General features: G+C 42.4%; 1 protein-coding gene across 2 annotated transcripts in view; it reads right to left on the bottom strand.

Annotated features, from left to right (window-relative positions):
• DGKD (diacylglycerol kinase delta) overlaps positions 1-14216 on the bottom strand; it is a 127911-nt gene that overhangs the window by 80031 nt on the left and 33664 nt on the right. For both annotated transcript variants that reach the window (XM_047721413.1, XM_047721414.1), the window contains exons 2-3: positions 13721-13831; positions 12018-12098 (exon numbers count right to left, since the gene is read on the bottom strand). In XM_047721413.1, the coding sequence (XP_047577369.1) occupies positions 12018-12098; positions 13721-13831 (192 nt within the window). The remainder of the gene's footprint in view (positions 1-12017; positions 12099-13720; positions 13832-14216) is intronic.

The raw sequence follows: 14216 nt of genomic DNA, 5'->3' as shown, positions 1-14216 counted from the left end.
ATTTCTGGGAACCGGAAGGGCCAGCGATGTGCCCTGGTAAAGAAAGGGAGGGTGTCCAGAGCCCCCTGAGTCTGGCCCTGCGCATATCAGGTGACCGTGGGGCCTTATGCAGAGCTGCCTTCTGGAAGGCAATAATCACCCAACTGCTCAAAACCCCATTTATCTTCAGCACCCTACTAAATTCCCCAGTCACGTAAGACAAGGACCGACACTGCTAAGAGAGGTGTTTAACCAAAGTGCTGCAGCTGTGCTCTCCATCCAGACCCCTGTCAACCACTGTGGCTCCACTGAGGCTTCCACACCTCCCACCGGGCCACAGCCCTCCCCACACCCATTCTGGCCACCCCTCCTGGAAGATTGAGTCTTCCACAACAGCCATGCTTGTAACAAAAACAACTTTCAAAATCTGGATGGCATCCCAGTACCCATGGCAAAAAAGTCCCAACTCCACACAGCCTGGAAAACACTTCACCTCTGACCTCCGTCCATCTCACTGCCCTTGCACGCTCTGCCATTCCGGCAAGAACCACTTCTACCCCGGGGCACTCGCCGTGCTGGCCACAGCTCCCTCTCAGCCTCAGGCCTCTGAGCCTCTTGTCCCTGACACCTGGCCTCACTGCAGCCCAGAGCTGCTTGCTCCCCAGCCTGCTGCTTCTGTGGCTGCTCGGCCTGGCCCCCAGGGCCACAGGCTGCAGGAGGGGAGCCATGCATGGCAACCCAGAGTGCGGCCCGCTGGAAGCGCTCTGCCGAGGGACAGGAGCCAGGGGAACGGGGCCCAAGTCATCCTGAATCAGTAGCAATCAAGTCTCTCCTTGATAAACACTGTGTGCTGGCTCTTGGGCGAAGCAGTGAGCAAAACAAACAAAAACCTTGCTCTCACGCAGCACACACTGCAGCATGGGGACAAAGAAAACCGAAGGGACTCAGAGGACCGGCTGGGTGGCGGCATGAGAACACAGCTGTGCTGTGCTCCACTACCTCAACTTGTTCTTGCCACATTTTGACACTGAGTAACATTAAAGGAGGTGATGAAATGTCATCACAGCTCTATTAAAATAGGACAAAAATGGAAAATGATGAAAACACAAACTTGGAGGAACAAGGTAAAAGCCCTACACGCTGACAGCCCTCCGATGCCCAGAAGGCTCTTGAGCTCCCGGCTGCCTCGGGAAGGCTGTAAGCGAAGTCCATGCAGGATGGGAAGCTGTAGAACCACTATGGAGAGCTCAAAGATGAATAGCTCAGGCCGGGGGGAATATCCAAGTCAATGAGAACATTTGGAATCCCAAAAAAACATGGAAAATCTTTCTCTGAAGCAGAAAATGACTACATTAAACAGAAAGCACTTTTAAAATACCGCTCTATCAACCAAGAGTTAGCCAGGATAAAAACAAACTAAAAAGAACATGAAAGCGATGCTAGCTGGTGGTAAAAATCACAAGTAAATGCAACAGGAAACAAAATTAAAACTTTCATAAGTAGAATTTGAGAAAAACAAATTAAAATGACGCAAAAGACTGTGACAAGCACGGAAGATCCAGAACCCTCCCCCTACAACTCCCTGGCCCCAGGACTCTAAACTGCCTGACCAGCCGCTGTGCTAGGGGGAACCCGACACCTTCTTCTGCCTCCATTCTGGCTGCGATGATGCACCCTCTGTCCACTGCCCACCCGCCATCCCCTCCACTCAGAACGAGAGCCACCCTCTCTTAGTGAGGGCTGTGGTCTCCCCCCTGCCCCACATCCTACACAATCTCCATCCTTTCCCCTTCCTCCTCCAGTTCACCCTCCACAGTGCAACTGGAGTAAAACGTTCTCACTGCAAATCTGGGAATTTCACCCAAAAGAACTATTTGATGGTATTACGGGTTGAAGGACTAAGTCCCAAGCCCTTCCCAGGGCCCCGCTATGGTCTCTGTTTCCTTCTGGCCTCAGCCAGCCACACAGCCTTTCTTCTGCTTCTTCCCACAGTCTACACTGTATCCTCCACCACAAGGCCTTTGCACACACTGGTCCCTGGACTTGGCCCATTCTAGGATGCCTAGAGGCATGACACATACAGACACACTCACACACTTGCACACACTTCCTTCAATGAAGACTAACCAGTCTTTACATCTCAGTTAAAACATTACCTCCTGGGGTGCCTGGGTGGCTCAGTGGGTTAAAACCTCTGCCTTCGGCTCGGGTCATGATCCCAGGGTCCTGGAATCGAGCCCCGCATCGGGCTCTCTGCTCAGCAGGAAGCCTGCCTCCCACTCTCTCTCTGCCTGCCTCTCTGCCTACTTGTGATCTGTCAAATAAATAAATAAAATCTTAAAAAAACAAAACATTACTTCCTCAGGGGCAATCCTCCTGACTCCACCCTAATACTAGTGGTGGGGGGGTCCTCCTTATGATGCCCCACATAGCCTTCCTTCCCTGTAACCTATTTCAGCCTGTAACCTCTCGGTGTGTGCTTCACTAAGCCCCCAGAAGAATGCCGGCTTGATGAAGAGCCCCTCTCCATCTCTGCTCACCAATGACAGGTGACCACTGAGCACAGTGCTGGGCCCTGGGCAAGCTCACAAAAGGCACACGCTGCTGAATCAATATATGAATAAACAACAAGGTTCCCAAAGAATAAGACAAAGCACACAAACAGAATTATACAGAAAATACGAGGAAAAAAAAACCTTTTTCAAATTTGGAAAACCAAAACCAAGTCTGGAAGACAGAAGATTTACTATATACCAGACAAATTAGTAACCAAATCCAATTATCACACGAGAAAAACAGTCCCACGAGATTTCAAGCAGAAATGTACAGGGGCACTAGGGGGCTTAGTTCGTTAAGCGCCCAACTCTGGATCTCAGCTCAGGTCTTGATTCCATGCTGGGCTCCACACTGGGCATGGAGCCTGCTTAAAAAAGAAAAAGAAAAAAAGAACAAGGAAGAAATGTACGGGTTATCTACAAAGATGATAACAACAGCAAGGCTGGCTTCAGAGGCCTCCCCTCCAACACCAACACTAGGAAACACTGTGCTGCTAGAGTTATCTAATAAAAAAAAAAACACTCTATTTTGGGGCTCCTGGGTGGCTCAGATGGTTGGGCGTCTGCCTTCAGTTCAGGTCATGATTCCAGGTCCTAGGATCCAGCCCCACATCAGGCTCCTAGCTCAGCAAGGAGTCTTTAAAAACAAACAAACAAACATATTTTGTTTCCTTTGCAGAAGGAACAACATTCTACATCATTTTTCTTCTTTGTTCTTCAGCGCTTTCTCACTTTCATTAGTGTCATGCGAACAACGACGGTTGGTGAAAGAAAGCAGCAAGCAGCATGTTCTACGTGGCTGAACACCCCGTGAAGTACACAACTTCACTGAAAAAGGACATCACCACGTGCGCTAGCTATAAGCAGATACAACATAAGAAAATTTGTAAATTGTGAATGTATTTTTATAGGAATTTTTAAATTCAAATCACTACCAAATATAAATAAATGGTGCATATACCACTCGCAAAAATACAAAACAGAAGAGAGATACCGAGAAAGCATTCAATCAAGATAGCACAACAGTCAGCCACTAAACACAGGAGTCAAATGTGCAAAACCCTGACAAGCAGAAAATGTCTCAAGTTCACTGTTATAAACCGCTCCAGATTGAGGAAAAACAACTTCTAACAATATATTATTTACAAGAATTAAATCTAAAATAGCAAAGAAAAACTGAAGATAAAAGTGAGGGTGGAAGACATATTACCAAATTCTGAACCAAGAAATAGAGCAATATTAGTATCAGACAGAGTACAGTTAATAGCAAAGACTGTTCAGTGTAAAAAAGATGTTACCTTATTGACAAATAATTACTCAGTAATGAAGGTATTAACATTTCTGTGTTTGGGCACCTGGGTGGCTCAGTCAGTGAAGCAGTGAAGCGTCTGCCTTCAGCTCAGGTCATGATCCCCGAGTTCAGGGATCGAGCCCCAAGTGGGGTTCCCTGCTCGGCGGGAGCCTGGTTCTCCCTCCCCTTCTGCCCCCCACCCCCACTCATGCTCTCTCACTCTCTCTCAAATAAGTAAAAAAATAAAATCTTTCAAAAAAAAAAAATTTATGTGCCTAAAAGAGCTTCAAAAGGGCACCTGGGTGGCTCAGTCAATTAAGCATCTGTGTTTGGCTCACGTCACAATACCAGCATCCTGGGATTGAGCCCTGGGTCGGTCTCCCTGCTCAGCAGAGAATCTGCTTGTCCCTCTCCGTCTGCCCCAACCCGCTGCTTATGCCCTCTCTCTCTCTCACTCATTCTCTCCCTCAAATAAATAAAATCTTAAAAAATAAAAACAAAAATAGAAGCACCTGGGTGGCTCCATCATTATGGTCTGCCATCAGCTCAGGTCATGGTCCCAGGGTCCTGGGATAGAGCCCCACACTGGGCTCTCTGCTCAGCAGGAAGCCTGCTTCTCCCTCTGCCCTCCCCCTGCTTCTGTTCCCTCTCTTGACATGTCTCTGTCAAATAAATAAATATTTTTTAAAATGTTTAAAAAAATAAAAATAAAAGAACTTCAAAAACGGTGAAAGCAAAAGTGTTGCAAATATAAGATTAAAATGACAAATATAATTATCCTAAAGAGAGTAATTCTTCATCAATCTCTGGAAGATCAAGTAAATTTAAAATAGGATCATAAGACCTAAACAACAAATTTATAAACTGTGACAAAGACCAAACCTGACTCCCTTTGGTAAACATATTACCCTTCAAATAAATGATATCTAACATTTCTCATATTTACATAAAAAGTGATCTTGATGTCAGATACCTGTAAGTATCACTGAGTGACATGATACCGAAAAAAATTCAACTATCAAGAATTGCCAATTCACCCATTAAGTCGAAGAGGTTGAGAGGCTGAAAAGAGCTCTAGCAATACCATAGGACTGGTGGGAAAAACAAATTCAGAAGGACTCCTGGGTGGCTCAGTCAGTTAAGTGTCTGCTTTCAGCTCAGGTCATGATCTCAGGGTCCTGGGATCGAGCCCCGCAACACACTCTCCACTCAGCAGGGAGCCTGCTTCCTCCTCTCTCTCTTTCTGCCTGCCTCTCTGCCTAGTGATCTCCGCCTGTCAAATAAATAAATAAATAATATTTTTTTAAAAACCCTCTAAATATATAAAGCAAAACTAACAGAATGAAAACAAAAAACAGGTAAGTCCACAATCATAGTAGGACATTTTAATAAATCTTTTTTTTTAAGATTTTATTTATTTATTTATTTGACAGAGAGAGAGAGAGAGCAGAAACACAAGCAGGGGGAGCAGCAGGCAGAGGGAGAGGAGAAGCAGTCTCCCCAGTGAGCAAGGAGCTGGATGTGGGGCTTGATCCCAGGACTCTGGGATCATGACCTGAACTGAGGGCAGATGCTTAACCGACTGAGCCACCCTGCCACCCCGAGATTTTAACAAATTTTAATAATAGGACAAGCAGAAAAACAAATCAGTAGGTTATAAAATATTTGAGAAAAATAGCTAAACCTTTGTCCTACTCAAATGCATATAGGAACTCCGAATCTAAGTTATGTTCAAATGCACATGGAACATTAAAACTGGTAGGTCATAAAAGTCTCAACAATTACAAAGGATTAAAATCATAGAGTATATTTTCGGATCGTAGTAGAATGAAGCTAGAAATCAATTAACAATACAACTAGAAAAATCCCAAGTGCCATGATATTAGGGAATACACAGATCACAAAGACACAAAATATATATTATGACGCCATTTATATCAAATAGCTAAAACACCCAAAACTAAAAATCTACAGTGTTGGGTGCCTGTGTGGCTCAGTGGGTTAAAGCCTCTGCCTTTGGCTCGGGTTGTGATCTTGGGGTCGGGGGATGGGATTCCGCCTCGGGCTCTCTGCTCAGCAGGGAGCCTGCTTCCTCCTCTCTCTCTGCCTGCCTCTCTGCCTACTTGTGATCTTTCTCTGTCAAATAAATAAATAAAATCTTTTAAAAAATTAAAAAAAAATAAAATAAAAATCTACAGTGTTGGAGGTCAGGAAAGTGGTTACATTTGGAGAGGGGAGGTTAATCATGAAGGGAGCCTCTCTGGACTTGGAGATGTTCTATCACTTGATCTGAGTGGCTGTTAAACATCAAGCTTCTACTTACACTTGTGTATTTTTGGTATGGAAGTCATTTTTCAATCTAAGAATTTATTTGAAATATATAAAGTTCCAGTAAAGCAGAAATTCTACTTTGACAAACTCCTTTGGATTGTTATAGTAGTCAAAATATACCTTCAGCACAAATCTGTAACTTTGTTATCATAAAGCTAAAAATAATCTTAAAACATGTTAGAAAATGGAAAGAAGCATAAAGGAAAAATGAATAGCATTTTTAACCCAGTAACATCAGGCCTACTATTAGTGTATGAACTCTAGTTTAAAAAAAAAAAAGGACAAAAACAAAGCACTAAAACTATTACAACCAATGAGGGCAGATTTAGACAGAAAGTGAAATGAGTGAAGTAATTCTGAACCCTAAAAATACAGTGCCAACTAGCTGAAAGCACAGGAAGAAATCAATTCATCAAAAGAGAAATTTAATGGCCAGTGTTCAACCTCACTTTGATAGTCAAAGAAACAAATCAAAACAAATTACCATTTTTAAACTAGCCAAGTGGCAAAGAATACTCTAAAATGTTAACATGTGGTGTTTATAAAAATTTTGAAAAAGAGAACTTTACAAAAAAGAACTTTCATGAAGTCCTATTGACATAAGCTCTAAGGGCAAGTGGGCAATGAGATATCAAAAGCCTTTAGGTTTTCATTATGATTAACATGTTCAATCATCAAAAACATACAATTTCATGTTATTACAGAGGCTGGGATCTAAGTTGGCAAATCCCCTTTTCCTCTTCATGCCACTTTGTTTTTTGGCCTTGTGAGGGGCAGCCCCACAGGCAGAGGACACTGTCGGCTCTACTTCCCATCTTCCGGAAGCTCCCACTACCACCACACCACCTATGAAGACTCTGAAGGCAATCCTTAAGTCTTTAGCTTCACTTTATTCTTAAAGAACAGGAAGACAAGAGGACCTGTCTAGTTACACAAGCCTCATTTGTTCCACCTCTTCCACCCAGCCCATCTAAATAATTTCTCCTCTCCCCAAATATCTCCAAGAAGTCTCTTGTCCAAGAGGTCCCAATTTCTTTACAGTACAATTGTCTGGCCATGTGGAGGAGGAATAAAAATGGAACCTTTTGCACTGTGGAGGAAATTTACTCCTGCATCTCCAAATACAAAAGGTTCCCAAGCATTAACTGATTCTTGATAATAGCAGCTTTCACAGACTAGTTGTTTTTATCAGGCACGCAATTTTAGCCGAAATTGTGAAACTGGGAAATTACAACTGGAATAGTTAGAAACCAAATGAGATGTCCCAGGAAATGTAGTAGCTTCTGGGCAAATCCATTTGTTCATTCTGCACTCTGAGCAAAGTCCACAAGGGCCCAGCCGATGGAAGGCAGACCTGCAAAGAGACTCGGGCAGTTCGCCGTATGGTACGCAACCGGTTCAGAACTCAGCTGGTAAACACCACAGGGGGTTAGAAAGAGGGATAATCGTTAAGTGTTCATTTCAAGCATAGAAAATATTTCTATCACCCACAGCCGCAGAACTGAAGGACTCTCTACCAATGCATGACTGGGGGGAAGTGGACGGCAAGCTCTCTCCATTTATCTCCATATTCCATATGCCATCGTGAATCACTCATAGGATGAGCTTCCTTATCTTGGAATGTTTCTGGGGAACCTCAGTATTAATCTTTCTCTGGTCCTTTCAGCACATCCTCAGATGAAAAGGCAGTTTTTAAAGCACTAATGAAACGGAAAATAAATGTGAAAGAATTGGTGCCTCTGCCCTTGAAGGCTAGGAATTATCCATGACTACCTGACAGAGCTTGAGTTCCAAAGGTCTCTCCAACACAGGCAGGCTCTACATCTGGAAGTCAAGTGTTTAGCACTCGGAACACATTTTCCCATAGAGACAATATATAAATCAGGGTTCGTTCTCAGATCAGGCTGACAAAGCTCCGTATTAACTCATACAGTACCAAAAGCACAGTACCATCCTATTTCTTCCATAATATTTTTACTGAGAAACAATTCCCACACAATTCACCCTTTTAAAGTATACAATTCAGTGGTTTTTAGCACACTCACAAAGTTGTGCAACCATCACCTATATCTAATTCTAGAACATTATGTCAGCCCCTCAAAAAAATCCTGTGCCTTGGGCAATCATTCCTCCTTCCTCCACAGCCCCTCCCAGCCACTAATCTACTTTCCATCTCTACAGGCTTGCCTATTGTGGCATTTCGTATCAACGGAATCATAAGATGTGGCCTTTGTTGTCTGGCTTCTTTCACTCAGGATCATGTTTTCAAGGCTCATACAGGTTGTAACACATATTCAGTACTTCATTTATTTGTCCAAAGCCTTTTTTTTTTTAAAGATTTTATTTTTATTTGTCAGAGAGAGAGAGAGAGAGAGAGCAAGAGAGAGCGCAAGCGCACAAGCAGGCAGAGTGGCAGGCAGAGTGGCAGGCAGAGGTGGACAGAGAGAGCAGGGAGCCCGATGCTGGACTCGATCCCAGGACCCTGGGATGATGACCTGAGCCAAAGGCAGCGGCTTAACCGACTGAGCCACTCAGGCGTCCCTGTCCAAAGCCTTTTAAAAGTTCATACTTTGTACCTCAAATGGAATTTACAGAAATAATTGGAAATGCACCAAAGGATCTGTGTACAAGTATATATCACAATATTATTTATGATAGGAAAAAGTAACATCACTATAAGGTCCGGTTAAATAAACTTACACATTTATATGATGGAATACTATGCAACATTAGTAAATAAGATTTTAAAGGCTATATATGAAAGGAAAAGCTCATTGTTAACTAAAGAAAGAACATTGAAAACATTTTTTTTAAAGATTTTATTTATTTATTTGAAAGAGAGATCACAAGTAGGCAGAGAGGCAGGCAGAGAGAGAGGAAGGGAAGCAGACTCCCTGCTGAGCAGAGAGCCCGATGTGGGGCTCGATCCCAGGACCCTGAGATCATGACCTGAGCCGAAGGCAGAGGTTTTAACCCACTGAGCCACCCAGGTACCCCGAACATTGAAAACATTTAAAAAAAAAAAAGTGTGTGTGGAATGATGTCAACCAAAATATATTACCAGGTATCTCTGTGTAATAGGAATATGGATGGTTTTAAATTTCCTATTTATATTTATACACTTCAAATTTTTCTTTAATAACTTGAATGATTAGTAAAGTAATTCTACTGGGAGAAAAAAAACAACTTTTGGAATGTGAACAGAAAGGCACTCAGAATTCAATTCAGAGTCCCTCATACTTTCATTATATAGACAATCTTATTGTCTATTTAATTATATACACATGCACACACATAACAGAAATAAGAATAAGCTAATCAGTAAGTTGTTTTTAAAAGTTGTGAAAAGCAAAAAAGAGAATAAACAAAGATGCAGAAACTGAATTAGGTACCAGAAAAATGGAACTGATCAATAATCCAAGAACTGGTTCTCTTACAAAAACAACAAAAGGGATGGAGAGTAAGAAATCTGACAAGAAAAACAAAAGCTAAACAAAATTAGAAACGTGAAAAGGATATAACCAGAGACACTGAGGTTTAAAGTGCAAATACTACATGCTACTAAATTCAAAGGTGGGATAAGTGGGAAAGCAAAATACAAAAATAGAGTCAAGAGGTAAAAAAGCTCAACCTTTTCCACAGCCTTACCTCCCTAGAGAGTCTTCATTTGTTAAGGTTGTTTTTTTTTTAAGATTTTATTTATTTATTTGACAGGGAGAGACCACAAGCAGGGGGAGCACCAGGCAGAGGGAGCCATAGAGGGAGAAGCAGACTCCCCACTGAGCAGGGACTTACTCCCAGGGATAATGACCAACGGAGCCAAAGACAAAGACACACATTTAACCAACTGAGCCACCCAGGCACCCCCTCCCTGAACAATCTTAATGACAGAGAATTTAAAATAAGTTCTCTCATATTTTCAAGAAACAATCAATTCTAAAGCTATAGATGTTCCAGAACACATAAAGTTACAGAAAGTTACTCAATGAATTTTATAGGGCTAGTTTAACTCTGAGATCAAAACACAAGTTACCTCCTACCCCAAAGGAAATCTCCAACCATACACAGTAGAGGAATATTCTAAACACAAAATTAAGTTGAAAAACTTAACATTACCAAGAACAATTTATTATTAGGAAATGTACAAATACCCAAAACCAACATGATCAACTAAATTAATGCTCAAAAACACCCCAATAAAATACCTATTCCCATTTAAAAACTCTAAAAGCCACAAATCACAGAATAATCCATTTACAGTTTTATTTTTTTTTCCATTTACAGTTTTAAAAGTCTTTCCCCAGCCAGTAAGTAAACAATAAAATTAATGGAGTAAAAATAAAAATATTCTAAGTAAAATGAAGAATAAAAGAAAGACCACCAGGGAAGTCTGAATAATTCAATAAGCCATGAACTAAAACCAAGCAGTTAGTTAGATCAAAACAAGTAGAAGTTTAAATGGAAGAAGGAAAATCCCATTCGAATCAGCAACATCAATAACCAGCCCATAAATAAATAAAACCTGAAAGTATCTGAAACTAACACTAACCCAAACGTCAGATCCTAGATGTAAAAAGAAAATTACCCACTTTGACTGAGTTATAAAAGAACTAAAAAAAAAAAATCAGGGAGCATACTTTACTTCTAGATTAGCTAGCTTAATACAGAGAAACAAGCTTCTAAATATTCCATTCCTGCCATTAGAGTCATACTTTATAAGGATTTTTTTTTAAGATTTTATTTATTTGCCAGAGAGAGAGAGAGAATACATGAGAGTATAAGCAGGGGGAGCAGCAGGCAGAGGGAGAGAGAGAAGCAGGCTCCCCTTTGAGCAGGGAGCCCCATGCAGGACTCGATTCCAGGACCCCGGGATCATGACCTGAGCAGAAGGCAGACACTTAACCATCTATACAGTTTTTTTTTTTTCTAAAGATTTTATTTATTTATTTATCTGACAGAGATCACAAGTAGGCAGAGAGGCAAGCAGAGAGAGAGGAAGAAGCAGGCTCCCTGCTGAGCAGAGAGCCCGATGCGGGGCTCGATCCCAAGACCCTGGGATCATGACCTGAGCCAAAGGCACAGGCTTAACCCACTGAGCCACCCAGGCGCCCCACCATCTATACAGATTTTAAAGTCGGCCCCCGAAGCCAAACTTGTAGTCCTACCAGAAATGCTATCTATAAAGCCATTTTTAAAATATGAGGAACATTTTGATCAATCAACACGGAAAAATGCCCAACATAAATTGTCAAGAGGAAAAAAAACTAGTATAAAATAAAAGAATCATAATAATCTTATGGTGTATGTGGGGGAAGGCACAGGTATTTATAAATAAAGATGAACACTCCAGAGTAAGCAGATGGCTACCTCTGGGTGGTGAGGTCACATGATTTTAGGTATTTGGAACTTTTACAAAAAGTACAATGTAACTTCTATAAATTTGGGGGTAGGGAGGGGAACAGTTTAAAAGTAAAGAAACACCCAAAATATCAACAGCATTTGTTTTAAGGTAGCTGAGTTATGGTTGTTTAGTTGTTTCAACATAGTTTCCTGTGTTTTCCAAATTTTCTATAATAATCGTAAAAAACAAACCTCTGTGCAAAACTGTTAGAGAAACATGTTAAAAAACAACATGTTAAAAAATTCACTTGGACCCTCTTGTTCTTTTGAGCTTCCATGTGCCAAATTCTTAGTTTTTCTCCAACCATTCTATTATTTTCAACATTAAATTCAAAATTTGCCAGGAAGACTTCCAATTAGAAAAAATAAAACGGTCTGAACTGCTCTCACACACTTGTTCAGATTAAAAAGGAAAGCAAAATGTGGTGAGAAATCAAGAAAGGTGTGGTCCAGAGTCTTACCGTGAAACTGTTGTTGACGTTCTTGGTGCTGGATTCAGCCACGCTGGCATCTGTCAGGTCCACCTCATCAAATATGATCGACTGGAGAAGAGACCCAGGCACCAGAGTCAGTGTGGGGCCAAGGCACCCTGGCCCAGCCACTCTCCCTCAAGCCCAGCCAAGCACCCACAGACACCCAAGCGCCTTAAAACTTGAGCACCTGACAACTACACCAACACTAACTGCGTCCATGGCTGCCTGCTTCTAACAAGAGCACAGAGCTCAAAGGTAGAGCTCTGAGTGTTTTTTAAGCGAGGAGTTCATGAGTGACTGCATTCGTGGAGAAAAACAAAACAAAACCACTGTGGTTTCTGTATTTATTTTTTGTAATCAGCATTTCACTTCTATATGTGAAATATGCCCTCACACGGAGTCTACCTGAGGGAGCAGGGTTCCAGACCGAGGATCCTCCATCCTTCCAGCTAGAGTCACACTTAGGGGGAAAGGTCCTGGCTAAAACAAATGATTCTAGGAAGAGAGACCAATCCAGATAGAAGGGATCTGGCCATGAGGAAAAAAAAAAACAAAAAAACAAGGGAGCAGACCAGAAGGAATCTAGTCCTGGAGAGAGAGACAGCCAGGCTCCAGAAGGAGGACTGGGAATTATGCAGGGGAAACTTCCCCCCAACCTATTTTCCTCCCCATAGTCCCCATCTCCTGTTTACCTTATTGTCCCCTCTAAGAAGACTCCACTGGGAACCCCTGGAGGAAATGCTAATGACTTAGGAAAGAGACTCACCCTTTTAAGTAACAAGCCTCCTCCCCCAAACCCCCTCCCCAAAAATACACACACACACACACACACACACACAACTAACTATAAGTGTTTTTTGGTTTTTTAATGAGGGATGTGGTCAGAACCCTCTCCAAACAAGTTGCTCTGTTCAATTTCAAAAATTTTAATGCATTCTCTAGGGGTCCATCTCAAAAAAAAAGTCTGGAATCTAAATCATTTACATTTTAATACCAAAACATCAGTATTGACAACAATACCAATACAATACTGGTATTCAGGACGCCAAAAACTAGCTTTGCAAACACACATTCATTTAAACAGGACGGGAATTCAGTGGCTTTCACTGGCTTCTTGTCTTTCTGTAGAGCTGCCTGTGACTCTCCCTGCAAAGCTCATACACAAGCCAGCACAAGGGAAGGCGGAGCTGGGCTAGAACTTCACAGTTCTGTTCACACATCAACAAGCCCAATACGCTCCAAAAACAGCTTCCATTAGTGTCACAGGCATGTACTACTTACCTCCACACTCATTAAGCTGTATACATTAAATATCCATAGCTTTTTGAGTGCCAATTATAACTCAATAAACTGCTTTTAAAGAAAAGATATTTTAGCCCATAAGAGATTTATAAGCCTATGACCCCAATCCTTCCGAAAAAAATATCTTTCACTGTAATTTGATTATTTCTGTGACATTCCCCCCTTTCCCCACTGGTGACACAGAACATTAAGGGGGAAAACACTCAGTAAAAGTCAACGTTTATAAGAAATAAAACATGCCTTGAGACAAATTAAAGCTAGCACTGCAGAGTATCACCAAACTCACGGGAAATAACAGATCTAAGCAGTGGAGGTTTGTCCCAGGATAAGGACTCTGTAGAGACCCTGCCGAGTCTGTTCTCCAGTGGTCTCCACTCACTGCACCTCACCTTTGCCGTTTTTGCATAGTATAGCGTTCGCCCCCGCAGCTTGAAGTATCTCCTTTTTGATCGCTGAAATGAATTGTTCTGTTTGGTCAGCATCCCCTCTTTGATGACGGTCTGAAAGCACAGAAACAAGTCGTGAGCAAGCGTCTGCACAGTGCCCTGGTGCCCATCCCACAGAACTGCACACAGACGGGCCAGTGCCTGCCTGACCAGTTAGGCCAGTGGCCTGACCCAAGTACTTCTCACACTCTCCCCAGACCCTGGCCTCTAGACCAGGGCTACACAATTCTGCAGGACGGTGGCATGCCTGGGTGGTGAGGGTGTCAGGGGCCCAAGGTGTGCCTGGCCATGCCCAGGGGATCAACAGGGGGACAAGAAGACTTGCAGGAACACAGTAAGCAGCAAGGGCCAGAGCATTCTCCCGCTTCAGCATTTGGTATTTTTCAGCTATTCTTGGCGTCGTCTCCGTGTTCTCTGGCCTCCTGCCATTTCTCAGGAT

Source organism: Lutra lutra, chromosome 3, assembly GCF_902655055.1.
Source record: "Lutra lutra chromosome 3, mLutLut1.2, whole genome shotgun sequence".
NCBI lineage: Eukaryota > Metazoa > Chordata > Mammalia > Carnivora > Mustelidae > Lutra > Lutra lutra.
The sequence above is the reverse complement of the archived record's forward strand: the minus strand, read 5'-3'. Positions and strand labels throughout refer to the sequence as shown.